The sequence below is a fragment of the Engystomops pustulosus genome, chromosome 7 (genome assembly GCF_040894005.1).
Source record: "Engystomops pustulosus chromosome 7, aEngPut4.maternal, whole genome shotgun sequence".
Classification (NCBI taxonomy): Eukaryota; Metazoa; Chordata; class Amphibia; order Anura; family Leptodactylidae; genus Engystomops; species Engystomops pustulosus.
In genome coordinates this window covers 3,819,665-3,846,792 of record NC_092417.1, presented here as the reverse complement: position 1 = coordinate 3,846,792, position 27,128 = coordinate 3,819,665, and the positions used below count along the sequence as shown (strand labels likewise).

The 27,128-nt window shown below is 50.5% G+C and overlaps 1 protein-coding gene across 2 annotated transcripts; it reads right to left on the bottom strand.

The window, feature by feature from the left end:
- Window positions 1–534: 534 nt before the first annotated feature.
- LOC140069138 (protein S100-A10-like) lies at window positions 535–19,655 on the bottom strand. Of its 2 annotated transcripts, none has more exons than XM_072114506.1 (3): window positions 19,499–19,655; window positions 1,391–1,545; window positions 535–821 (listed from the first exon to the last, which is right to left on the bottom strand). In XM_072114506.1, the coding sequence occupies exons 2-3, from the start codon at window positions 1,523–1,525 to the stop codon at window positions 666–668; spliced, it is 291 nt and encodes a 96-aa protein (XP_071970607.1). In that variant the 5' UTR covers window positions 1,526–1,545; window positions 19,499–19,655; the 3' UTR covers window positions 535–665. The 2 variants fall into 2 exon arrangements, with proteins under 2 accessions (XP_071970607.1, XP_071970606.1); XM_072114505.1 differs by lacking the exon at window positions 19,499–19,655 and adding an exon at window positions 19,004–19,158.
- Between the last annotated feature and the right edge of the window lie 7,473 nt (window positions 19,656–27,128).

The following is a 27,128-nucleotide window of genomic DNA, read 5'->3' as shown; positions in this document are numbered from 1 at the left end:
CGTGCGCGTCAGTGTTTTTGACTAGAACGCTCCCCAACGTGTGACACGCCTCAGGCGTCTACATCTATCACATGAATAATACATGGAACACATGTCTGGGAATGGATGGGCCGGGGCGTAGTCACAATTATCACGTCGTCAGATCACTGTGACAGGCCTGAACAATCAATAGCATCAATGCATCTCATGTGCCTTATGAGCTTTGCCTGAGGAGGAAATAGTATTTCATGTTTTCTCGAGGTCACAGGGGGATAAACCTGCGTCTACTACCGACAATACTAGAAGTCAGTCCATAGATCAAGCTGCGGGAGTGATAAGATCAGCGCGTGTTGTAATCACTGCCCGAGTAGTGCCCCAGGGGGCAATGCAGGGCAGGTGCGGTCTACTGCTCGGGGCTGCCCCCTGTGGACGGGCTGTGCTAGTGCATGATGTCACTGGAGGGGAACGTGTTGACTAAAAGTGACCCAGTGTGATGACATTGACAGAAAATATGTATCTTCCCCTCCACTATCCGAAACAAACCACAACACGACCTACAAAAACATTGGGGTGTTTATTACAGCTTTGGTTGTGGGGCGGATGGAGCTGAGTGGGCAGATGGGGGTCTCTCCCTCTTTGGAGAAGTCTAGCGAGATAGATATGAGGATGTCGGGGAAGGGTCGACTTCATTTCTTGACCTTCATGTTCTTGCAGTAGTAGTCGTTACAGGCGATGGTGAGACCGGCGATAAGGGAGAAGAAGCTGTGGAAGGTGACCTTTCCATCTCGACACTGGTCCAGATCCTTCATAACCTTATCCACGGTCAGGGGATCGTTCTGGTTCTAGGGAAGAGAGGGTCCAAAAGTAAATGAATGGTAACAAGTCATTGTACTGCAGAACCATGCAGAACCCCCAAGTACCCTGTTACCCTCCCTGATATTAAACAAAACCCATGGGAGCTCTGGAACCTATTTTATGTGATGCGGCTCCGGAGAAGAACTCTGGATCAGTACAGTAAGTGCTGGTTATATATAACTATGTATATTATCTGTACATTATTTATAAGAGGTGGATATGCATAATTAATAGTCGTGCATGATATGGAACTGCTCCCTCTCCATGGATTACTCTTCTCCGACTTCCCACCCATTAGAATCTCCACTTCTGATTGTGAAATGACTTGTGAATCGCATGCATTGTCTCTCCTGTGCCGCAGAACACACCTACAGGAGCGGAGAGATAACAAAGAATAGCCGACAGGATGGGGCTTGCCGAGAGGGCCGTGGGCCGTGGGCCTCTGGAGACCTTGTATGTGACAAGTAGGATGGTATCTGAAACCCCCAAACGCTCTTGTAGGAACTAGACCCATGTGATGATAAGTGGTTGTGTCCCCTATGATCTATAGACTCACCCTCAGGAATTCTGGGAACTCAACTTCCATCAACTTCTTGAGGTCATCCTTGGTCATGAAGTTCTTGTCCCCAGCATACTTATGGAATGTGAACATCAGGGTCTCCATTGCCTGCTCAAGTTCAGAGGGAACCATGATTGATGATTTCTGAGGGTCTGCAAGAGAAGAAGAAGCCCATTAATTGGAGTGACCCTCAGTATGGCTGATCCATGAGGAGATTACGTGGCATCTCTGGGGGGTTCTGAAGTTTTCCTCTTGTGTAGAGATAAGAGAAAACCATTGTGCCACAAAATATGGAATCTGACTGTGGGTGGAGATCTAACGCTTTCGCCGGAAGCCCTCATTGACCCCCATCACACACATCATGGAATTGGCGCACATATGTACTGTAATCTTATCATATGTTCCTCTCATCTATGGTGGTGTCTGGAGCTTCTCTTTAGGGTAGAAACTGGGTTCGCCCAACGTAGAACAATGCACAATGTGTGTGTCCAACCAAAGCTTCACGCGAAGCCCTCAGTGATCCAGGACATACAGGGGCACATTTACTTACCCGGTCCGTTCGCGATCCAGCGGCGCGTTCTCTGCACTGGATTCGGGTCCGGCCGGGATTCATCAAAGCAGTTCCTCCGCCGTCCACCAGGTGGCGCTGCTGCGCTGAAGTCCGCTGGAATGCCTCGAAATACACCGGCCTATCCAAGATGAAGGTGAGTGTAATTTTCGCGACACAAATTTTTTTTTAAATGCAGCGGTTTTTCCGAATACGTCGGGTTTTCGTTCGGCCACGCCCCCCGATTTCCGTCGCGTGCATACCGGCGCCGATGCGCCAAATTCCGATCGCGTGCGCCAAAAACCCGGGGCAATTCAGGTACAATCGGCGCAAATCGGAAATATTCGGGTAACACGTCGGGAAAACGCGAATCGGGCCCTTAGTAAATGACCCCCACAGCGTGGTGGTGGTTGGATGCTTTCTATATCTGTCATACATGATGGGGTCTGGAGCTCCTGCGTGCAATAGGATCAGCCATTCAGGGGTTTTACCTCGCTGAACTTGTGGGTGTAGTTTGCTCAGGGATTACAGGGGTTAACGCCTTCCCGGTCCGGATGAGTCACGAGTCATTAGTGACATCCTGATATTGATCAGGTTGAAGCCTATTCTGGGAGGATAATAGTCACTGACTGCACATAATGGAGGATAATGTATTGTGTAATTTCCATGAAGCTTTCTGATGGTAAATGGCAGTAATTTCAGGAGAGGATGAGCCCCCTGACAGCTCGGCCCCCACCATCACTGCCCCTCACGTGTCCTGACAACACCAGCAAGAAATACTACACAGGGGGGCAAGCGACTTCACACCCCTGGACATTGTCCTCATTTTTAGATGCTGAAGACACAAATTACAATGTATTTATAGAGAAACGCACAGAGTCTGTAAAGCTGCTGAAATGATGAAGCTGCTGTGTGGTGTATATGTGGATTCACCCTGCGGAGCTCTGATAAGTGTCCAATGGCCTCTAAAAGTCTCCCCATTAGTACAAAGAGGAGATCGAGATGTCATTACTACTCAGATCTGTTCTGTGACCCCCCTAAAACGTTCTCCAACCAATGTGACTGCGCTAGAGCCTCATGACAAGGAAGAATGTAGGAACCTCCAGCCTCTAGATGTACAGAGAAGAATGGGGGAACCTCCAGCCTCTAGATGTACAGAGAAGAATGGGGGAACCTCCAGCCTCTAGATGTACAGAGAAGAATGTAGGAACCTCCAGCCTCTAGATGTACAGAGAAGAATGAGGAACCTCCAGCCTCTAGATGTACAGAGAAGAATGGGGGAACCTCCAGCCTCTAGATGTACAGAGAAGAATGAGGGAACCTCCAACCTCTAGATGTACAGAGAAGAATGAGGGAACCTCCAGCCTCTAGATGTACAGAGAAGAATGGAGGAACCTCCAGCCTCTAGATGTACAGAGAAGAATGGGGGAACCTCCAGCCTCTAGATGTACAGAGAAGAATGGGGGAACCTCCAGCCTCTAGATGTACAGAGAAGAATGGGGGAACCTCCAGCCTCTAGATGTACAGAGAAGAATGTAGGAACCTCCAGCCTCTAGATGTACAGAGAAGAATGAGGAACCTCCAGCCTCTAGATGTACAGAGAAGAATGGGGGAACCTCCAGCCTCTAGATGTACAAAGAAGAATGGAGGAACCTCCAGCCTCTAGATGTACAAAGAAGAATGGGGGAACCTCCAGCCTCTAGATGTACAGAGAAGAATGGGGGAACCTCCAGCCTCTAGATGTACACAGAAGAATGGGGGAACCTCCAGCCTCTAGATGTACAAAGAAGAATGGGGGAACCTCCAGCCTCTAGATGTACAGAGAAGAATGAGGGAACCTCCAACCTCTAGATGTACAGAGAAGAATGAGGGAACCTCCAGCCTCTAGATGTACAGAGAAGAATGGAGGAACCTCCAGGCTCTAGATGTACAGAGAAGAATGGAGGAACCTGCAGGCTCTAGATGTACAAAGAAGAATGGAGGAACCTCCAGCCTCTAGATGTACAAAGAAGAATGGAGGAACCTCCAGCCTCTAGATGTACAGAGAAGAATGGAGGAACCTCCAGCCTCTAGATGTACAAAAAAGAATGGAGGAACCTCCAGCCTCTAGATGTACAGAGAAGAATGGAGGAACCTCCAGGCTCTAGATGTACAGAGAAGAATGGAGGAACCTCCAGCCTCTAGATATACAAAGAAGAATGGGGGAACCTCCAGCCTCTAGATGTACAGAGGAGAATGGGGGAACCTCCATCCTCTAGATGTACAAAGAAGAATGGAGGAACCTCCAGCCTCTAGATGTACAGAGAAGAATGGGGGACCCCCCAGCCTCTAGATGTACAAAGAAGAATAGAGGAACCTCCAGCCTCTAGATGTACAGAGAAGAATGGGGGAACCTCCATCCTCTAGATGTACAGAGAAGAATGGGAGAACCTCCAGCCTCCAGATGTACAAAGAAGAATGGGGGAACCTCCAGCCTCTAGATGTACAGAGAAGAATGGGAGAACCTCCAGCCTCTAGATGTACAGAGAAGAATGGGAGAACCTCCAGAGTCTAGATGTACAGAGAAGAATGGGAGAACCTCCAGCCTCTAGATGTACAGAGAAGAATGGGAGAACCTCCAGCCTCTAGATGTACAAAGAAGAATGGGGGGACCTCCAGCCTCTAGATGTAAAAAGAAGAATGGGGGAACCTCCAGCCTCTAGATGTACAGAGAAGAATGGGGGATCCTCCAGCCTCTAGATGTACAGAGAAGAATGGGGGATCCTCCAGCCTCTAGATGTACAGAGAGGAATGGAGGAACCTCCAGCCTCTAGATGTAGAGAGAAGAATGGAGGAACCTCCAGCCTCTAGATGTACAAAGAAGAATGGGGGGAACCTCCAGCCTCTAGATGTACAAAGAAGAATGGGGGGAACCTCCAGCCTGTAGATGTACAGAGAAGAATGGGGGGAACCTCCAGCCTCTAGATGTACAAAGAAGAATGGGGGGAACCTCCAGCCTGTAGATGTACAGAGAAGAATGGAGGGAACCTCCAGCCTCTAGATGTACAAAAAAGAATGGAGGAGCCTCCAGCCTCTAGATGTACAAAGAAGAATGGGGGAACCTCCAGCCTCTAGATGTACAAAGAAGAATGGGGGGAACCTCCAGCCTCTAGATGTACAGAGAAGAATGGGGAAACCTCCAGCCTCTAGATGTACAAAGAAGAATGGGGGGACCTCCAGCCTCTAGATGTACAAAGAAGAATGGGGGGGACCTCCAGCCTCTAGATGTACAAAGAAGAATGGGGGAACCTCCAGCCTCTAGATGTACAGAGAAGAATGGAGGAACCCCCAGCCTCTAGATGTACAAAGAAGAATGGAGGAACCTCCAGCCTCTAGATGTACAGAGAAGAATGGGGGGAACCTCCAGCCTCTAGATGTGCAGAGAAGAATGGAGGAACCTTCAGCCTCTAGATGTACAGAGAAGAATGGGGGAACCTCCAGCCTCTAGATGTACAGAGAAGAATGGGGGAACCTCCAGCCTCTAGATGTACAGAGAAGAATGGGGGAACCTCCAGCCTCTAGATGTACAGAGAAGAATGGAGGAACCTCCAGCCTCTAGATGTACAGAGAAGAATGGAGGAACCTCCAGCCTCTAGATGTACAGAGAAGAATGGAGGAACCTCCAGCCTCTAGATGTACAGAGAAGAATGGAGGAACCTCCAGCCTCTAGATGTACAGAGAAGAATGGAGGAACCTCCAGCCTCTAGATGTACAGAGAAGAATGGGGGAACCTCCAGCCTCTAGATGTACAAAGAAGAATGGGGGGAACCTCCAGCCTCTAGATGTACAGAGAAGAATGGAGGAACCTCCAGCCTCTAGATGTACAGAGAAGAATGGAGGAACCTCCAGCCTCTAGATGTACAAAGAAGAATGGAGGAACCTCCAGCCTCTAGATGTACAGAGAAGAATGGAGGAACCTCCAGCCTCTAGATGTACAAAGAAGAATGGAGGAACCTCCAGCCTCTAGATGTACAGAGAAGAATGGAGGAACCTCCAGCCTCTAGATGTACAAAGAAGAATGGAGGAACCCCCAGCCTCTAGATGTACAGAGAAGAATGGGGGGAACCTCCAGCCTCTAGATGTACAAAGAAGAATGGAGGGACCTCCAGCCTCTAGATGTGCAAAGAAGAATGGGAGAACCTCCAGCCTCTAGATGTACAAAGAAGAATGGGGGAAACCTCCAGCCTCTAGATGTACAGAGAAGAATGGGGGAAACCTCCAGCCTCTAGATGTATAAAGAAGAATGGGGGAACCTCCAGCCTCTAGATGTACAGAGAAGAATGGGGGAACCTCCAGCCTCTAGATGTACAGAGAAGAATGGAGGAACCTCCAGCCTCTAGATGTACAAAGAAGAATGGGGGAACCTCCAGCCTCTAGATGTACAGAGAAGAATGAGGAACCTCCAGCCTCTAGATGTACAGAGAAGAATGGGGGAACCTCCAGCCTCTAGATGTACAGAGAAGAATGAGGGAACCTCCAACCTCTAGATGTACAGAGAAGAATGAGGGAACCTCCAGCCTCTAGATGTACAGAGAAGAATGGAGGAACCTCCAGCCTCTAGATGTACAGAGAAGAATGGGGGAACCTCCAGCCTCTAGATGTACAGAGAAGAATGGGGGAACCTCCAGCCTCTAGATGTACAGAGAAGAATGGGGGAACCTCCAGCCTCTAGATGTACAGAGAAGAATGTAGGAACCTCCAGCCTCTAGATGTACAGAGAAGAATGAGGAACCTCCAGCCTCTAGATGTACAGAGAAGAATGGGGGAACCTCCAGCCTCTAGATGTACAGAGAAGAATGAGGGAACCTCCAACCTCTAGATGTACAGAGAAGAATGAGGGAACCTCCAGCCTCTAGATGTACAGAGAAGAATGGAGGAACCTCCAGGCTCTAGATGTACAGAGAAGAATGGAGGAACCTGCAGGCTCTAGATGTACAAAGAAGAATGGAGGAACCTCCAGCCTCTAGATGTACAAAGAAGAATGGAGGAACCTCCAGCCTCTAGATGTACAGAGAAGAATGGAGGAACCTCCAGCCTCTAGATGTACAAAAAAGAATGGAGGAACCTCCAGCCTCTAGATGTACAGAGAAGAATGGAGGAACCTCCAGGCTCTAGATGTACAGAGAAGAATGGAGGAACCTCCAGCCTCTAGATATACAAAGAAGAATGGGGGAACCTCCAGCCTCTAGATGTACAGAGGAGAATGGGGGAACCTCCATCCTCTAGATGTACAAAGAAGAATGGAGGAACCTCCAGCCTCTAGATGTACAGAGAAGAATGGGGGACCCCCCAGCCTCTAGATGTACATAGAAGAATAGAGGAACCTCCAGCCTCTAGATGTACAGAGAAGAATGGGGGAACCTCCAGCCTCTAGATGTACAGAGAAGAATGGGAGAACCTCCAGCCTCCAGATGTACAAAGAAGAATGGGGGAACCTCCAGCCTCTAGATGTACAGAGAAGAATGGGAGAACCTCCAGCCTCTAGATGTACAGAGAAGAATGGGAGAACCTCCAGAGTCTAGATGTACAGAGAAGAATGGGAGAACCTCCAGCCTCTAGATGTACAGAGAAGAATGGGAGAACCTCCAGCCTCTAGATGTACAAAGAAGAATGGGGGGACCTCCAGCCTCTAGATGTAAAAAGAAGAATGGGGGAACCTCCAGCCTCTAGATGTACAGAGAAGAATGGGGGATCCTCCAGCCTCTAGATGTACAGAGAAGAATGGGGGATCCTCCAGCCTCTAGATGTACAGAGAGGAATGGAGGAACCTCCAGCCTCTAGATGTACAGAGAAGAATGGAGGAACCTCCAGCCTCTAGATGTACAAAGAAGAATGGGGGGAACCTCCAGCCTCTAGATGTACAAAGAAGAATGGGGGGAACCTCCAGCCTGTAGATGTACAGAGAAGAATGGGGGGAACCTCCAGCCTCTAGATGTACAAAGAAGAATGGGGGGAACCTCCAGCCTGTAGATGTACAGAGAAGAATGGAGGGAACCTCCAGCCTCTAGATGTACAAAAAAGAATGGAGGAGCCTCCAGCCTCTAGATGTACAAAGAAGAATGGGGGAACCTCCAGCCTCTAGATGTACAAAGAAGAATGGGGGGAACCTCCAGCCTCTAGATGTACAGAGAAGAATGGGGAAACCTCCAGCCTCTAGATGTACAAAGAAGAATGGGGGGACCTCCAGCCTCTAGATGTACAAAGAAGAATGGGGGGGACCTCCAGCCTCTAGATGTACAAAGAAGAATGGGGGAACCTCCAGCCTCTAGATGTACAGAGAAGAATGGAGGAACCCCCAGCCTCTAGATGTACAAAGAAGAATGGAGGAACCTCCAGCCTCTAGATGTACAGAGAAGAATGGGGGGAACCTCCAGCCTCTAGATGTGCAGAGAAGAATGGAGGAACCTTCAGCCTCTAGATGTACAGAGAAGAATGGGGGAACCTCCAGCCTCTAGATGTACAGAGAAGAATGGGGGAACCTCCAGCCTCTAGATGTACAGAGAAGAATGGGGGAACCTCCAGCCTCTAGATGTACAGAGAAGAATGGAGGAACCTCCAGCCTCTAGATGTACAGAGAAGAATGGAGGAACCTCCAGCCTCTAGATGTACAGAGAAGAATGGAGGAACCTCCAGCCTCTAGATGTACAGAGAAGAATGGAGGAACCTCCAGCCTCTAGATGTACAGAGAAGAATGGAGGAACCTCCAGCCTCTAGATGTACAGAGAAGAATGGAGGAACCTCCAGCCTCTAGATGTACAGAGAAGAATGGGGGAACCTCCAGCCTCTAGATGTACAAAGAAGAATGGGGGGAACCTCCAGCCTCTAGATGTACAGAGAAGAATGGAGGAACCTCCAGCCTCTAGATGTACAGAGAAGAATGGAGGAACCTCCAGCCTCTAGATGTACAAAGAAGAATGGAGGAACCTCCAGCCTCTAGATGTACAGAGAAGAATGGAGGAACCTCCAGCCTCTAGATGTACAAAGAAGAATGGAGGAACCTCCAGCCTCTAGATGTACAGAGAAGAATGGAGGAACCTCCAGCCTCTAGATGTACAGAGAAGAATGGAGGAACCTCCAGCCTCTAGATGTACAAAGAAGAATGGAGGAACCCCCAGCCTCTAGATGTACAGAGAAGAATGGGGGGAACCTCCAGCCTCTAGATGTACAAAGAAGAATGGAGGGACCTCCAGCCTCTAGATGTGCAAAGAAGAATGGGAGAACCTCCAGCCTCTAGATGTACAAAGAAGAATGGGGGAAACCTCCAGCCTCTAGATGTACAGAGAAGAATGGGGGAAACCTCCAGCCTCTAGATGTATAAAGAAGAATGGGGGAACCTCCAGCCTCTAGATGTACAGAGAAGAATGGGGGAACCTCCAGCCTCTAGATGTACAGAGAAGAATGGAGGAACCTCCAGCCTCTAGATGTACAAAGAAGAATGGGGGAACCTCCAGCCTCTAGATGTACAGAGAAGAATGGAGGAACCTCCAGCCTCTAGATGTACAGAGAAGAATGGAGGAACCTCCAGCCTCTAGATGTACAGAGAAGAATGGAGGAACCTCCAGCCTCTAAATGTACAAAGAAGAATGGGGGAACCTCCAGCCTCTAGATGTACAAAGAAGAATGGGGGAACCTCCAGCCTCTGGATGTACAGAGAAGAATGGGGGAACCTCCAGCCTCTAGATGTACAAAGAAGAATGGGGGAACCTCCAGCCTCTAGATGTACAGAGAAGAATGGGGGAACCTCCAGCCTCTAGATGTACAGAGAAGAATGGGGGAACCTCCAGCCTCTAGATGTAGAGAGAAGAATGGGGGAACCTCCAGCCTCTAGATGTACAGAGAAGAATGGAGGAACCTCCAGCCTCTAGATGTACAGAGAAGAATGGAGGAACCTCCAGCCTCTAGATGTACAGAGAAGAATGGGGGAACCTCCAGCCTCTAGATGTACAAAGAAGAATGGGAGAACCTCCAGCCTCTAGATGTACAGAGAAGAATGGGGGATCCTCCACCCTCTAGATGTACAGAGAAGAATGGGGGAACCTCCAGCCTCTAGATGTACAAAGAAGAATGGAGGAACCTCCAGCCTCTAGATGTACAGAGAAGAATGGAGGAACCTCCAGCCTCTAGATGTACAGAGAAGAATGGAGGAACCTCCAGCCTCTAGATGTACAGAGAAGAATGGAGGAACCTCCAGCCTCTAAATGTACGAAGAAGAATGGGGGAACCTCCAGCCTCTGGATGTACAGAGAAGAATGGGGGAACCTCCAGCCTCTAGATGTACAAAGAAGAATGGGGGGAACCTCCAGCCTCTAGATGTGGAAGGAAGAATGAGGAAATGTTCCCTGGGTGTGGGGACTTCTGCATCCACTGTTTGTAGTGTTTTTTTTCGGATGGTAACCAGATGTCAGCCTCTCCTCAGTTTCAGATCCCATGGATAACCAGGGGGTCTCATTCTGGGACCCCCACAACATTCATGTAATGAGTTAGTAGTGGGGCTCCTCTCACTCTCCTGTGGTTGGGTGTGGAGTTTATAGGTCGTGTATCTGCTGTAATATTCCATGTGTGGGTCCATAGATCACAGCTTCCCGCACCTCCACAACATTCCCCGAATTCCTCCACAGCGAGGGCCGCACCCGTCGTCACCCCTGGCATCCAACCAAGCCTGGCCTGCTGTATGTGTGACAGCATGGGACAACTAGTATGGCCTGACTGTCACCCCCTGCCTGTCTACATCTATATACAGCAGTAAGACAGCACAGGGTCAGGAGGCTGCCGCTACAGGAGCAACATCATCAGTGGGATTACAGTCAGGAATGTCAGGAATTCTACTCCACACCCCACTCGTACAGCACCCAGGATACACCCCACTCATCACCCATCATACAGCACCCATACCTGAGTCATACATCACCCAGGATACACCCCACTCATACAGCACTCATACCTGAGTAATACATCACCCAGGATACACCACACTCATACAGCACCCATTCCTGAGTAATACATGACCCAGGATACACCCCACTCATACAGCACTTATCATACAGCACCCATACCTCATACATTACCCAGGATACACCCCACTCATACAGCACCTATACCTAATACATCACCCAGGATACACCCCACTCATCACCCCTCATATAGCACCCATACCTGAGCACAAACATGACCCAGGATACACCCCACTCATACAGCACCCTTACCTGAGTAATACATCACCCAGGATACACCCCACTCATACAACACCCATACCTAATACATCACCCAGGATACACCCCACTCATCACCCCTCATATAGCACCCATACCTGAGCACAAACATGACCCAGGATACACCCCACTCATACAGCACCCATACCTGAGTAATACATCACCCAGGATACACCCCACTCATACAACACCCATACATAATACATCACCCAGGATACACCCCACTCATCACCCCTCATACAGCACCCATACCTCATCACATACATGACCCTGGATACACCCCCACTCATCACCCCTCATACAGTACCCATACATGACCCAGGATACACCCCACTCATACAGCACCCATACCTAATACATCACCCAGGATACACCCCACTCATACAACACCCATACATAATACATCACCCTGGATACACCCCACTCATCACCCCTCATACAGCACCCATACCTCATCACATACAAGACCCTGGATACACCCCCACTCATCACCCCTCATACAGTACCCATACCTGATCACATACATGACCCAGGATACACCCCACTCATACAGCACCCATACCTAATACATCACCCAGGATACACCCCACTCATTACCCCTCATACAGCACCCATACCTGAGCACAAACATGACCCAGGATACACCCCACTGATTTACATACCTGACCTGGGATACACCCCATCCATCACCCTGTCATACAGCACCTATACCTGAATGCAGACTGATACATCCTGCTGAAGCTTTTACCTCTCATATCCTATTGATGTAGACTCCTCTCCCTCCCGGCATCCTATTAGTTATATATAAAGATGCCAGGTTCTGAGCTGCCTGAGAGGTCTCCTTCACCTCTCATGAACCTACATCACCAGTGCTGGGTTTGGTAGTGGTAGTGTGCACAGCACCAGAGCCACTGACTACTCCTGACATCTACAACCATATCATATCAATATCATCCGAGAGTCAGGAGGGACCGCCATGGGTCCATGTTCAGGGATGATGGCTGTGATAGTGTGCACAGCACCAGAGCCACTGACTACTCCTGACATCTCCTCTAATGAACCTACCACCATATTATATCAATATCATCAGCCAAGAGAGAGAAACTGATCCGAGAGTCAATGAATCAGGAGGGACCGCCATGGGTCCATGTTGAGGGATGATGGCTGTGATAGTGTGCACAGCACCAGAGCCACTGACTACTCCTGACATCTCCTCTAATGAACCTCCCACCATATTATATCAATATCACCAGCCAGGAGAGAGAAACTGATCCGACAGTCAGGGGGGACCGCCATGGGTCCATGTTCAGGGATGATGGCTGTGATAGTGTGCACAGCACCAGAGCCACTGACTACTCCTGACATCTCCTCTAATGAACCTACCACCATATTATATCATTATCACCAGCCAGGAGAGAGAGACTGATCCGAGAGTCAGGAGGGACCGCCATGGGTCCATGTTCAGGGATGATGGCTGTGATAGTGTGCACAGCACCAGAGCCACTGACTACTCCTGACATCTCCTCTAATGAACCTCCCACCATATTATATCAATATCATCAGCCAAGAGAGAGAAACTGATCCGAGAGTCAATGAATCAGGAGGGACCGCCATGGGTCCATGTTCAGGGATGATGGCTGTGATAGTGTGCACAGCACCAGAGCCACTGACTACTCCTGACATCTCCTCTAATGAACCTCCCACCATATTATATCAATATCACCAGCCAGGAGAGAGAAACTGATCCGACAGTCAGGGGGGACCGCCATGGGTCCATGTTCAGGGATGATGGCTGTGATAGTGTGCACAGCACTAGAGCCACTGACTACTCCTGACATCACCTCTAATGAGCCTCCCACCACATTATATCAATATCATCAGCCAAGAGAGAGAGACTGATCCGAGAGTCAGGAGGGACCGCCATGGGTCCATGTTCAGGGATGATGGCTGTGATAGTGTGCACAGCACCAGAGCCACTGACTACTCCTGACATCTCCTCTAATGAACCTCCCACCATATTATATCATTATCACCAGCAAGGAGAGAGAGACTGATCCGAGAGTCAGGAGGGACCGCCATGGGTCCATGTTCAGGGATGATGGCTGTGATAGTGTGCACAGCACCAGAGCCACTGACTACTCCTGACATCACCTCTAATGAGCCTACCACCATATTATATCATTATCACCAGCCAGGAGAGAGAGACTGATCCGAGAGTCAGGAGGGACCGCCATGGGTCCATGTTCAGGGATGATGGCTGTGATAGTGTGCACAGCACCAGAGCCACTGACTACTCCTGACATCACCTCTAATGAGCCTACCACCATATTATATCACTATCACCAGCCAGGAGAGAGAGACTGATCCGACAGTCAGGGGGGACCGCCATGGGTCCATGTTCGGGGATGATGGCTGTGATAGTGTGCACAGCACCAGAGCCACTGACTACTCCTGACATCTCCTCTAATGAACCTACCACCATATTATATCATTATCACCAGCCAGGAGAGAGAGACTGATCCGAGAGTCAGGAGGGACCGCCATGGGTCCATGTTCAGGGATGATGGCTGTGATAGTGTGCACAGCACCAGAGCCACTGACTACTCCTGACATCTCCTCTAATGAACCTCCCACCATATTATATCAATATCATCAGCCAAGAGAGAGAAACTGATCCGAGAGTCAATGAATCAGGAGGGACCGCCATGGGTCCATGTTCAGGGATGATGGCTGTGATAGTGTGCACAGCACCAGAGCCACTGACTACTCCTGACATCTCCTCTAATGAACCTCCCACCATATTATATCAATATCACCAGCCAGGAGAGAGAAACTGATCCGACAGTCAGGGGGGACCGCCATGGGTCCATGTTCAGGGATGATGGCTGTGATAGTGTGCACAGCACCAGAGCCACTGACTACTCCTGACATCTCCTCTAATGAACCTACCACCATATTATATCATTATCACCAGCCAGGAGAGAGAGACTGATCCGAGAGTCAGGAGGGACCGCCATGGGTCCATGTTCAGGGATGATGGCTGTGATAGTGTGCACAGCACCAGAGCCACTGACTACTCCTGACATCTCCTCTAATGAACCTCCCACCATATTATATCAATATCATCAGCCAAGAGAGAGAAACTGATCCGAGAGTCAATGAATCAGGAGGGACCGCCATGGGTCCATGTTCAGGGATGATGGCTGTGATAGTGTGCACAGCACCAGAGCCACTGACTACTCCTGACATCTCCTCTAATGAACCTCCCACCATATTATATCAATATCACCAGCCAGGAGAGAGAAACTGATCCGACAGTCAGGGGGGACCGCCATGGGTCCATGTTCAGGGATGATGGCTGTGATAGTGTGCACAGCACTAGAGCCACTGACTACTCCTGACATCACCTCTAATGAGCCTCCCACCACATTATATCAATATCATCAGCCAAGAGAGAGAGACTGATCCGAGAGTCAGGAGGGACCGCCATGGGTCCATGTTCAGGGATGATGGCTGTGATAGTGTGCACAGCACCAGAGCCACTGACTACTCCTGACATCTCCTCTAATGAACCTCCCACCATATTATATCATTATCACCAGCAAGGAGAGAGAGACTGATCCGAGAGTCAGGAGGGACCGCCATGGGTCCATGTTCAGGGATGATGGCTGTGATAGTGTGCACAGCACCAGAGCCACTGACTACTCCTGACATCACCTCTAATGAGCCTACCACCATATTATATCATTATCACCAGCCAGGAGAGAGAGACTGATCCGAGAGTCAGGAGGGACCGCCATGGGTCCATGTTCAGGGATGATGGCTGTGATAGTGTGCACAGCACCAGAGCCACTGACTACTCCTGACATCACCTCTAATGAGCCTACCACCATATTATATCATTATCACCAGCCAGGAGAGAGAGACTGATCCGAGAGTCAGGAGGGACCGCCATGGGTCCATGTTCAGGGATGATGGCTGTGATAGTGTGCACAGCACCAGAGCCACTGACTACTCCTGACATCTCCTCTAATGAACCTCCCACCATATTATATCATTATCACCAGCCAGGAGAGAGAGACTGATCCGAGAGTCAGGAGGGACCGCCATGGGTCCATGTTCAGGGATGATGGCTGTGATAGTGTGCACAGCACCAGAGCCACTGACTACTCCTGACATCACCTCTAATGAGCCTACCACCATATTATATCATTATCACCAGCCAGGAGAGAGAGACTGATCCGAGAGTCAGGAGGGACCGCCATGGGTCCATGTTCAGGGATGATGGCTGTGATAGTGTGCACAGCACCAGAGCCACTGACTACTCCTGACATCACCTCTAATGAGCCTACCACCATATTATATCACTATCACCAGCCAGGAGAGAGAGACTGATCCGACAGTCAGGGGGGACCGCCATGGGTCCATGTTCATGGATGATGGCTGTGATAGTGTGCACAGCACCAGAGCCACTGACTACTCCTGACATCTCCTCTAATGAACCTCCCACCATATTATATCAATATCACCAGCCAGGAGAGAGGAACTGATCCGAGAGTAAGGAGGGACCGCCATGGGTCCATGTTCAGGGATGATGGCTGTGATAGTGTGCACAGCACCAGAGCCACTGACTACTCCTGACATCTCCTCTTATGAACCTCCCACCATATTATATCAATATCATCAGCCAAGAGAGAGAAACTGATCCGAGAGTCAATGAATCAGGAGGGACCGCCATGGGTCCATGTTCAGGGATGATGGCTGTAGTTGTGTGCACAGCACTAGAGTCACTGACTACTCCTAACATCTCCTCTAATGAACCTCCCACCATATTATATCATTATCACCAGCCAGGAGAGAGAGACTGATCCGAGAGTCAGGAGGGACCGCCATGGGTCCATGTTCAGGGATGATGGCTGTGATCGTGTGCACAGCACTTAAGTCACTGACTACTCCTGACAGCAACTGGGTGACACCTCTTTTCACCTCTCATGAACTTATCGCCATATTGTTCAAATATCCTTTCCCAGGAGAGTGAACCGACAGTGAAAGCATCAGAAGGGACCACTATAGGTCTGTGTTCATGGATGACACCTGGGGTTGTGTGTCCAGCACTTGAGTCATTGACTTCTCCTGACAGCTGGGTGACATCTCTCTTCACCTCTCATCCTATCACAATATCGTGCAAATATCCCTTCCCTAGAGAATGAAAGTGAATCCACAGTGAAAGAATCAGGAGGGACCGCCATGGGTCCAAGTTTAGGGATAGTAAGTCTGGTGGCACATGGTGACATCCTTCCTCACCTCTCTTGAACCTATCACCCTATCATGTAAATATCTCTTCCCTGGAGAGTGAAAGTGAATCGCCAAAGCATTAGAAGAAAATTACATGGGTCAAAGTTCAGGAATAAGTTGGATACAAGAGAGTGGTACTAGAGCCTGACTGATGGGTGACATCTCATCTCACATCTCTCCATCCTTCTGCCATATCATGACAATATCATAAGCCAGAAGAGTGAAACTAAACCAAGAGTCACAGAATCAGGAGGGACCGCTATGGGGCTGTGTCCAGGATGATAAGTCTGATACTGACATGAACATGGTGGCATCTCTCCTTACCTCTCTCCATCCTTCTGCCATGTCATGACAATATCATAAGCCAGAAGAGTGAAACTAAACCAAGAGTCACAGAATCAGGAGGAACCGCCATGGGGCCGTGTCCAGGATGATAAGTCTGATACTGACATTAACATGGTGGCATCTCTCCTTACCTCTCACCAACCTTCTGCCATATCATGACAATATCATAATCCAGAAGAGTGAAACTAAACCAGGAGTCACAGAATCAGGAGGGACCGCCATGGGGCCGTGTTCAGGATGATAAGTCTGATACTGACATTAACATGGTGGCATCTCTCCGTACCTCTCACCATCCTTCTGCCATATCATGACAATATCATAATCCAGTAGAGTGAAACTAAACCAGGAGTCACAGAATCAGGAGGGACCGCCATGGGGCCGTGTTCAGGCCTGATGGCTGTCATGCCATCTGCCATATCGTGTCGATATCACCAGCCAGGAGAGCGAGACTGGTGAAATATCAAATTATCAGGGGGGACGCGCCGTGGCCACATGCTCAGGGATGGTAGGTGTAGTAGTGGGGAGTGGTACGAGAGACTGTCTGCTCTGGGCATTTGTCTCCATGACTACTGTCAGTATTACTCCATAAGCTGGAACCTGTCCCATTGTCAGGTGAAGGGTGGGGCGAGGTGTGGAAACACTGGTTGTCCGTCACATCAGGAGGATATATGAGCCTGGCAGAGACCTTATCCATAATGACACCCACATGTAACGTGGAAACTGGGTCTGGAGTTCATAATCCGTTATTCACAAAGCTCTCCACAGAAATATCACAGCTGTGCAGGGTGCCCTGGGTATAGTAGGGTGTCCTGGGTGGTGCAGGGTGCCCTGGGTATAGTAGGGTGTCCTGGGTGGTGCAGGGTGCCCTGGGTATAGTAGGGTGTACTGGGTGGTGCAGGGTGTCCTGGGAGTTGTAGGGTGTCCTGGGTGGTGCAGGGTGCCCTGGGTATTGTAGGGTGTCCTGGGTGGTGCAGGGTGCCCTGGGTATTGTAGGGTGTCCTGGGTGGTGCAGGGTGCCCTGGGTATTGTAGGGTGGTGCAGTGTGCCCTGGGTATTGTAGGGTGCCCCCAGATGTGTGAGGTGTCCAGGACTGCGTAAAGTGTCCTGATGGGTGTAAGGTGCAGAAGATTGTGCAGGGTCTCCTGGTCTATGTAGGGTATCCCAGGGTCATACTGTATCCACATCATATACTGTATCCACCGCATACACTGTATCCACATCATATACTGTATCCACCGCATACACTGTATCCACATCATATACTGTATCCACCGCATACACTGTATCCACATCATATACTGTATCCACCGCATACACTGTATCCACATCATATACTGTATCCACCGCATACACTGTATCCACATCATATACTGTATCCACCGCATAACCCTAATCCTATACTTTATCTACATCACATATTGTACTCACCACATACATTGTATCTACATCATATAGAATGTATCCACCTCCTACACTTTATCCATCATATAAACTGTGTATCCACATCATATACTGTATCCACATGTTCCATCCTATAGCATAGGGTGTGTCTGTCTCTGTGTATATGGATGGATTGTACCCCTATGGGCACAGGGCAGGGTATAGGGTGTGTTCAGTGCCTTTGACACGTGTCTAGATGGATTGTAAGCTCTGTGGGCACAGTGCAGAGTATAGGGTGTGTCAGGCTGCATAGTACCCCTATGGGGGCAGTGTGGATGCCTAACCTGGTGGCAGAGGGGGCAGTTGGTGGGTAGGGTGAGGAGTACACTGTGTGTAGGGATGGAGTGTAAGCTCTGTGGGCACAGGGCAGGGTATAGGGTGTGTCAGGCTGCATAGTACCCCTCTGGGCACAGGGCAGGGTATAGGGTGTGTTCAGCGCCTTTGACACGTGTCTAGATGGATTGTAAGCTCTGTGGGCACAAGTCAGGGTATAGGGTGTTTCAGGCTGCATAGTACCCCTATGGGGGCAGGGCAGGGTATAGGGTGTGTCAGGCTGCATAGTACCCCTCGGGGGGCAGTGCAGATGCCTCACTTGGAGGCGGAGGGTCCAGCTGCTGTGTAGAGTGAGGAGTACACTGTGTGTAGGGATGGAGTGTAAGCTCTGTGGGCGCAGGGCAGGGTGTAGGGTGTGTCAAGCTGCATAGTACCCCTCGGGGGGCAGTGCAGATGCCTCACCTGGTGGCGGAGGGTGCAGTCGCTGCTGGCAGTGGGTCCAGCTGCTGGGTAGAGTGAGGAGTACACTGTGTGTATGGATGGAGTGTGAGCTCTGTGGGCACAGGGCAGGGTATAGGGTGTGTCAGGCTGCATAGTACCCCTCGGGGGGCAGTGCAGTTGCCTCACCTGGTGGCGGAGGGTGCAGTCGCTGCTGGCAGTGGGTCCAGCTGCTGGGTAGAGTGAGGAGTACACTGTGTGTATGGATGGAGTGTGAGCTCTGTGGGCTCAGTGCAGGGTATAGGGTGTGTCAGGCTGCATAGTACCCCTCGGGGGGCAGTGCAGATGCCTCACCTGGTGGCGGAGGGTGCAGTCGCTGCTGGCAGTGGGTCCAGCTGCTGGGTAGAGTGAGGAGTACACTGTGTGTATGGATGGAGTGTAAGCTCTGTGGGCTCAGTGCAGGGTATAGGGTGTGTTGGGCTGCATAGTACCCCTCGGGGGGCAGTGCAGATGCCTCACCTGATGGCGGAGGGTGCAGTCGCTGCTGGCTGAGGGTCCGGCTGCTGGGTAGAGTGAGGAGTACACTGTCTGCTCTGATCACACAAGGCAGGGCCGGCCCCTGTAACCTGAGCCCGCCAGCCCCTGCCCGCCGCCCGCCCTCCTGGCACCCTCCCAGACCTTCATGTCTCTTCCTCCCACAGCTGGGAAGGAATCTCACAAAATAGTCAGGACCTCAGATACATTTCACAGCTGAGGGTTTGTCACAGTCCTTTCCCATCCAGACAATCATCTGTCCAACTCCTCCTCCTCTCCTGATGTTTTGTTACAGTGTATCAGTGCAGATCACATGCTTCAGTCTGGATGTACCCCTGAGGATACATTGTATCACTGCGCCCCATCCCCAAGCTGAGACACTTGTAAGAGACGCTCCTGGCGCTTGCTGCTCCTTCTTGGGCTCCTGGAGCCTTTTTGGTAACAATGGAACCTCTCTCCTTGGATTCCTTGATGATGCGATAGATTGGTGACCGAGGTGACATCTTTCTCGCTGCGATACTCTTCCCTGTGGCCAGTTTTGTGCAGTGCAATGATGACTGCACGGGTTTCTTTAGAGATAACCATGGGTAACAGAAGAGAAACAATGATGCCGAGCACCAGCCTCCTTGTAAAGTGTCCAGGGGTGTGATTGTTACTTACTCCTGACACATTGTCCCCAGCCCTGTCCCCATCAGCCCCCGCACCTGTGTTACTGGAGACATCACTGACACCATGTTACCTGCTCCTATTATACTGCCCAGTGGTGATTGTTACTTACACATGACACATTGTCCCCAGCCCTGTCCCCATCAGCCCCCGCACCTGTGTTACTGGGGACATCACTGACACCATGTTACCTGCTCCTATTATACTGCCCAGTGGTGATTGTTACTTACTCCTGACAGATTGTCCCCCAGCCCTGTCCCCATCAGCCCCCGCACCTGTGTTACTGGAGACATCACTGACACCATGTTACCTGCTCCTATTATACTGCCCAGTGGTGATTGTTACTTACACATGACACATTGTCCCCAGCCCTGTCCCCATCAGCCCCTGCACCTGTGTTACTGGAGACATCACTGACACCATGTTACCTGCTCCTATTATACTGCCCAGTGGTGATTGTTACTTACACATGACACATTGTCCCCAGCCCTGTCCCCATCAGCCCCCGCACCTGTGTTACTGGAGACATCACTGACACCATGTTACCTGCTCCTATTATACTGCCCAGTGGTGATTGTTACTTACACCTGACACATTGTCCCCCAGCCCTGTCCCCATCAGCCCCCGCACCTGTGTTACTGGAGACATCACTGACACCATGTTACCTGCTCCTATTATACTGCCCAGTGGTGATTGTTACTTACACATGACACATTGTCCCCAGCCCTGTCCCCATCAGCCCCCGCACCTGTGTTACTGGGGACATCACTGACACCATGTTACATGCTCCTATTATACTGCCCAGTGGTGATTGTTACTTACACATGACACATTGTCCCCAGCCCTGTCCCCATCAGCCCCCGCACCTGTGTTACTGGAGTCATCACTGACACCATGTTACCTGCTCCTATTATACTGCCCAGTGGTGATTGTTACTTACACATGACACATTGTCCCCAGCCCTGTCCCCATCAGCCCCCGCACCTGTGTTACTGGAGACATCACTGACACCATGTTACCTGCTCCTATTATACTGCCCAGTGGTGATTGTTACTTACACATGACACATTGTCCCCAGCCCTGTCCCCATCAGCCCCCGCACCTGTGTTACTGGGGACATCACTGACACCATGTTACCTGCTCCTATTATACTGCCCAGTGGTGATTGTTACTTACACATGACACATTGTCCCCCAGCCCTGTCCCCATCAGCCCCCGCACCTGTGTTACTGGAGTCATCACTGACACCATGTTACCTGCTCCTATTATACTGCCCAGCGGTGATTGTTACTTACACATGACACATTGTCCTCAGCCCTGTCCCCATCAGCCCCCGCACCTGTGTTACTGGAGACATCACTGACACCATGTTACCTGCTCCTATTATACTGCCCAGTGGTGATTGTTACTTACACATGACACATTGTCCCCAGCCCTGTCCCCATCAGCCCCCGCACCTGTGTTACTGGAGACATCACTGACACCATGTTACCTGCTCCTATTATACTGCCCAGTGGTGATTGTTACTTACACATGACACATTGTCCCCAGCCCTGTCCCCATCAGCCCCCGCACCTGTGTTACTGGAGACATCACTGACACCATGTTACCTGCTCCTATTATACTGCCCAGTGGTGATTGTTACTTACACATGACACATTGTCCCCAGCCCTGTCCCCATCAGCCCCCGCACCTGTGTTACTGGAGACATCACTGACACCATGTTACCTGCTCCTATTATACTGCCCAGTGGTGATTGTTACTTACACATGACACATTGTCCCCAGCCCTGTCCCCATCAGCCCCCGCACCTGTGTTACTGGAGACATCACTGACACCATGTTACCTGCTCCTATTATACTGCCCAGTGGTGATTGTTACTTACACATGACACATTGTCCCCAGCCCTGTCCCCATCAGCCCCCGCACCTGTGTTACTGGAGACATCACTGACACCATGTTACCTGCTCCTATTATACTGCCCAGTGGTGATTGTTACTTACACCTGACACATTGTCCCCCAGCCCTGTCCCCATCAGCCCCCGCACCAGTGTTACTGGAGACATCACTGACACCATGTGACCTGCTCCTATTATACTGCCCAGTGGTGATTGTTACTTACACATGACACATTGTCCCCAGCCCTGTCCCCATCAGCCCCCGCACCTGTGTTACTGGAGACATCACTGACACCATGTTACCTGCTCCTATTATACTGCCCAGTGGTGATTGTTACTTACACATGACACATTGTCCCCAGCCCTGTCCCCATCAGCCCCCGCACCTGTGTTACTGGGGACATCACTGACACCATGTTACCTGCTCCTATTATACTGCCCAGTGGTGATTGTTACTTACACATGACACATTGTCCCCAGCCCTGTCCCCATCAGCCCCGGCACCTGTGTTACTGGAGACATCACTGACACCATGTTACCTGCTCCTATTATACTGCCCAGTGGTGATTGTTACTTACACATGACACATTGTCCCCAGCCCTGTCCCCATCAGCCCCTGCACCTGTGTTACTGGAGACATCACTGACACCATGTGACCTGCTCCTATTATACTGCCCAGTGGTGATTGTTACTTACACATGACACATTGTCCCCAGCCCTGTCCCCATCAGCCCCCGCACCTGTGTTACTGGGGACATCACTGACACCATGTTACCTGCTCCTATTATACTGCCCAGTGGTGATTGTTACTTACACATGACACATTGTCCCCAGCCCTGTCCCCATCAGCCCCCGCACCTGTGTTACTGGAGTCATCACTGACACCATGTTACCTGCTCCTATTATACTGCCCAGTGGTGATTGTTACTTACACATGACACATTGTCCCCCAGCCCTGTCCCCATCAGCCCCCGCACCTGTGTTACTGGAGACATCACTGACACCATGTTACCTGCTCCTATTATACTGCCCAGTGGTGATTGTTACTTACACATGACACATTGTCCCCAGCCCTGTCCCCATCAGCCCCCGCACCTGTGTTACTGGAGACATCACTGACACCATGTTACCTGCTCCTATTATACTGCCCAGTGGTGATTGTTACTTACACATGACACATTGTCCCCAGCCCTGTCCCCATCAGCCCCCGCACCTGTGTTACTGGAGACATCACTGACACCATGTTACCTGCTCCTATTATACTGCCCAGTGGTGATTGTTACTTACACATGACACATTGTCCCCAGCCCTGTCCCCATCAGCCCCCGCACCTGTGTTACTGGAGACATCACTGACACCATGTTACCTGCTCCTATTATACTGCCCAGTGGTGATTGTTACTTACACATGACACATTGTCCCCAGCCCTGTCCCCATCAGCCCCTGCACCTGTGTTACTGGGGACATCACTGACACCATGTTACCTGCTCCTATTATACTGCCCAGTGGTGATTGTTACTTACACATGACACATTGTCCCCAGCCCTGTCCCCATCAGCCCCCGCACCTGTGTTACTGGAGACATCACTGACACCATGTTACCTGCTCCTATTATACTGCCCAGTGGTGATTGTTACTTACACATGACACATTGTCCCCAGCCCTGTCCCCATCAGCCCCCGCACCTGTGTTACTGGAGACATCACTGACACCATGTTACCTGCTCCTATTATACTGCCCAGTGGTGATTGTTACTTACACATGACACATTGTCCCCCAGCCCTGTCCTCATCAGCCCCCGCACCTGTGTTACTGGAGACATCACTGACACCATGTTACCTGCTCCTATTATACTGCCCAGTGGTGATTGTTACTTACACATGACACATTGTCCCCAGCCCTGTCCCCATCAGCCCCCGCACCTGTGTTACTGGGGACATCACTGACACCATGTTACCTGCTCCTATTATACTGCCCAGTGGTGATTGTTACTTACACATGACACATTGTCCCCGGCCCTGTCCCCATCAGCCCCCGCACCTGTGTTACTGGAGACATCACTGACACCATGTTACCTGCTCCTATTATATTGCCCAGTGGTGATTGTTACTTACACATGACACATTGTCCCCAGCCCTGTCCCCATCAGCCCCGGCACCTGTGTTACTGGAGACATCACTGACACCATGTTACCTGCTCCTATTATACTGCCCAGTGGTGATTGTTACTTACACATGACACATTGTCCCCAGCCCTGTCCTCATCAGCCCCCGCACCTGTGTTACTGGAGACATCACTGACACCATGTTACCTGCTCCTATTATACTGCCCAGTGGTGATTGTTACTTACACATGACACATTGTCCCCAGCCCTGTCCCCATCAGCCCCCGCACCTGTGTTACTGGAGACATCACTGACACCATGTTACCTGCTCCTATTATACTGCCCAGTGGTGATTGTTACTTACACATGACACATTGTCCCCCAGCCCTGTCCCCATCAGGCCCCGCACCTGTGTTACTGGAGACATCATTGACACCATGTTACCTGCTCCTATTATACTGCCCAGTGGTGATTGTTACTTATCCTAACATATTGTCCCCAGCCGTGTCCCCATCAGCCCCCGCACCTGTGTTACTGGGGACATCACTGACACCATGTTACCTGCTCCTATTATACTGCCCAGTGGTGATTGTTACTTACACATGACACATTGTCCCCAGCCCTGTCCCCATCAGCCCCCGCACCTGTGTTACTGGAGACATCACTGACACCATGTTACCTGCTCCTATTATACTGCCCAGTGGTGATTGTTACTTACACATGACACATTGTCCCCAGCCCTGTCCCCATCAGCCCCCGCACCTGTGTTACTGGGGAATCACTGACACCATGTTACCTGCTCCTATTATACTGCCCAGTGGTGATTGTTACTTACACATGACACATTGTCCCCAGTCCTGTCCCCATCAGCCCCCGCACCTGTGTTACCGGAGACATCACTGACACCATGTTACCTGCTCCTATTATACTGCCCAGTGGTGATTGTTACTTACACATGACACATTGTCCCCAGCCCTGTCCCCATCAGCCCCCGCACCTGTGTTACTGGGGACATCACTGACACCATGTTACCTGCTCCTATTATACTGCCCAGTGGTGATTGTTACTTACACATGACACATTGTCCCCAGCCCTGTCCCCATCAGCCCCCGCACCTGTGTTACTGGAGACATCACTGACACCATGTTACCTGCTCCTATTATACTGCCCAGTGGTGATTGTTACTTACACATGACACATTGTCCCCAGCCCTGTCCTCATCAGCCCCTGCACCCGTGTTACTGGAGACATCACTGACACCATGTTACCTGCTCCTATTATACTGCCCAGTGGTGATTGTTACTTACACATGACACATTGTCCCCAGCCCTGTCCCCATCAGCCCCCGCACCTGTGTTACTGGGGACATCACTGACAGCATGTTACCTGCTCCTATTATACTGCCCAGTGGTGATTGTTACTTACACATGACACATTGTCCCCAGCCCTGTCCCCATCAGCCCCCGCACCTGTGTTACTGGGGACATCACTGACACCATGTTACCTGCTCCTATTATACTGCCCAGTGGTGATTGTTACTTACACATGACACATTGTCCCCAGCCCTGTCCCCATCAGCCCCCGCACCTGTGTTACTGGGGACATCACTGACACCATGTTACCTGCTCCTATTATACTGCCCAGTGGTGATTGTTACTTACACATGACACATTGTCCCCAGCCCTGTCCCCATCAGCCCCTGCACCTGTGTTACTGGGGACATCACTGACACCATGTTACCTGCTCCTATTATACTGCCCAGTGGTGATTGTTATTTACACATGACACATTGTCCCCAGCCCTGTCCCCATCAGCCCCCGCACCTGTGTTACTGGAGACATCACTGACACCATGTTACCTGCTCCTATTATACTGCCCAGTGGTGATTGTTACTTACACATGACACATTGTCCCCAGCCCTGTCCCCATCAGCCCCCGCACCTGTGTTACTGGGGACATCACTGACAGCATGTTGCCTGCTCCTATTATACTGCCCAGTGGTGATTGTTACTTACACATGACACATTGTCCCCAGCCCTGTCCCCATCAGGCCCCGCACCTGTGTTACTGGGGACATCACTGACACCATGTTACCTGCTCCTATTATACTGCCCAGTGGTGATTGTTACTTACACATGACACATTGTCCCCAGCCCTGTCCTCATCAGCCCCCTCACCTGTGTTACTGGAGACATCACTGACACCATGTTACCTGCTCCTATTATACTGCCCAGTGGTGATTGTTACTTACACATGACACATTGTCCCCAGCCCTGTCCCCATCAGCCCCTGCACCTGTGTTACTGGAGACATCACTGACACCATGTTACCTGCTCCTATTATACTGCCCAGTGGTGATTGTTACTTACACATGACACATTGTCCCCAGCCCTGTCCTCATCAGCCCCCGCACCTGTGTTACTGGAGACATCACTGACACAATGTTACCTGCTCCTATTATACTGCCCAGTGGTGATTGTTACTTACACATGACACATTGTCCCCAGCCCTGTCCCCATCAGCCCCCGGCACCTGTGTTACTGGAGACATCACTGACACCATGTTACCTGCTCCTATTATACTGTCCAGTGGTGATTGTTACTTACACATGACACATTGTCCCCAGCCCTGTCCCCATCAGCCCCCGCACCTGTGTTACTGGAGACATCACTGACACCATGTTACCTGCTCCTATTATACTGCCCAGTGGTGATTGTTACTTACTCCTGACACATTGTCCCCAGCCCTGTCCCCATCAGCCCCCGCACCTGTGTTACTGGAGACATCACTGACACCATGTTACCTGCTCCTATTATACTGCCCAGTGGTGATTGTTACTTACACATGACACATTGTCCCCAGCCCTGTCCCCATCAGCCCCCCGCACCTGTGTTACTGGGGACATCATTGACACCATGTTACCTGCTCCTATTATACTGCCCAGTGG

What these genes read in the sequence shown, in the direction of transcription:
- LOC140069138 (XM_072114506.1), bottom strand. Translation starts at nt 1,525, where the DNA reads ATGGTTCCCTCTGAACTTGAGCAGGCAATGGAGACCCTGATGTTCACA. An exon ending in AGTTCCCAGAATTCCTGAGG is followed by an intron (nt 822 to 1,390) that starts GTGAGTCTATAG and finishes TCTCTTCCCTAG; the next exon opens with AACCAGAACGATCCCCTGAC.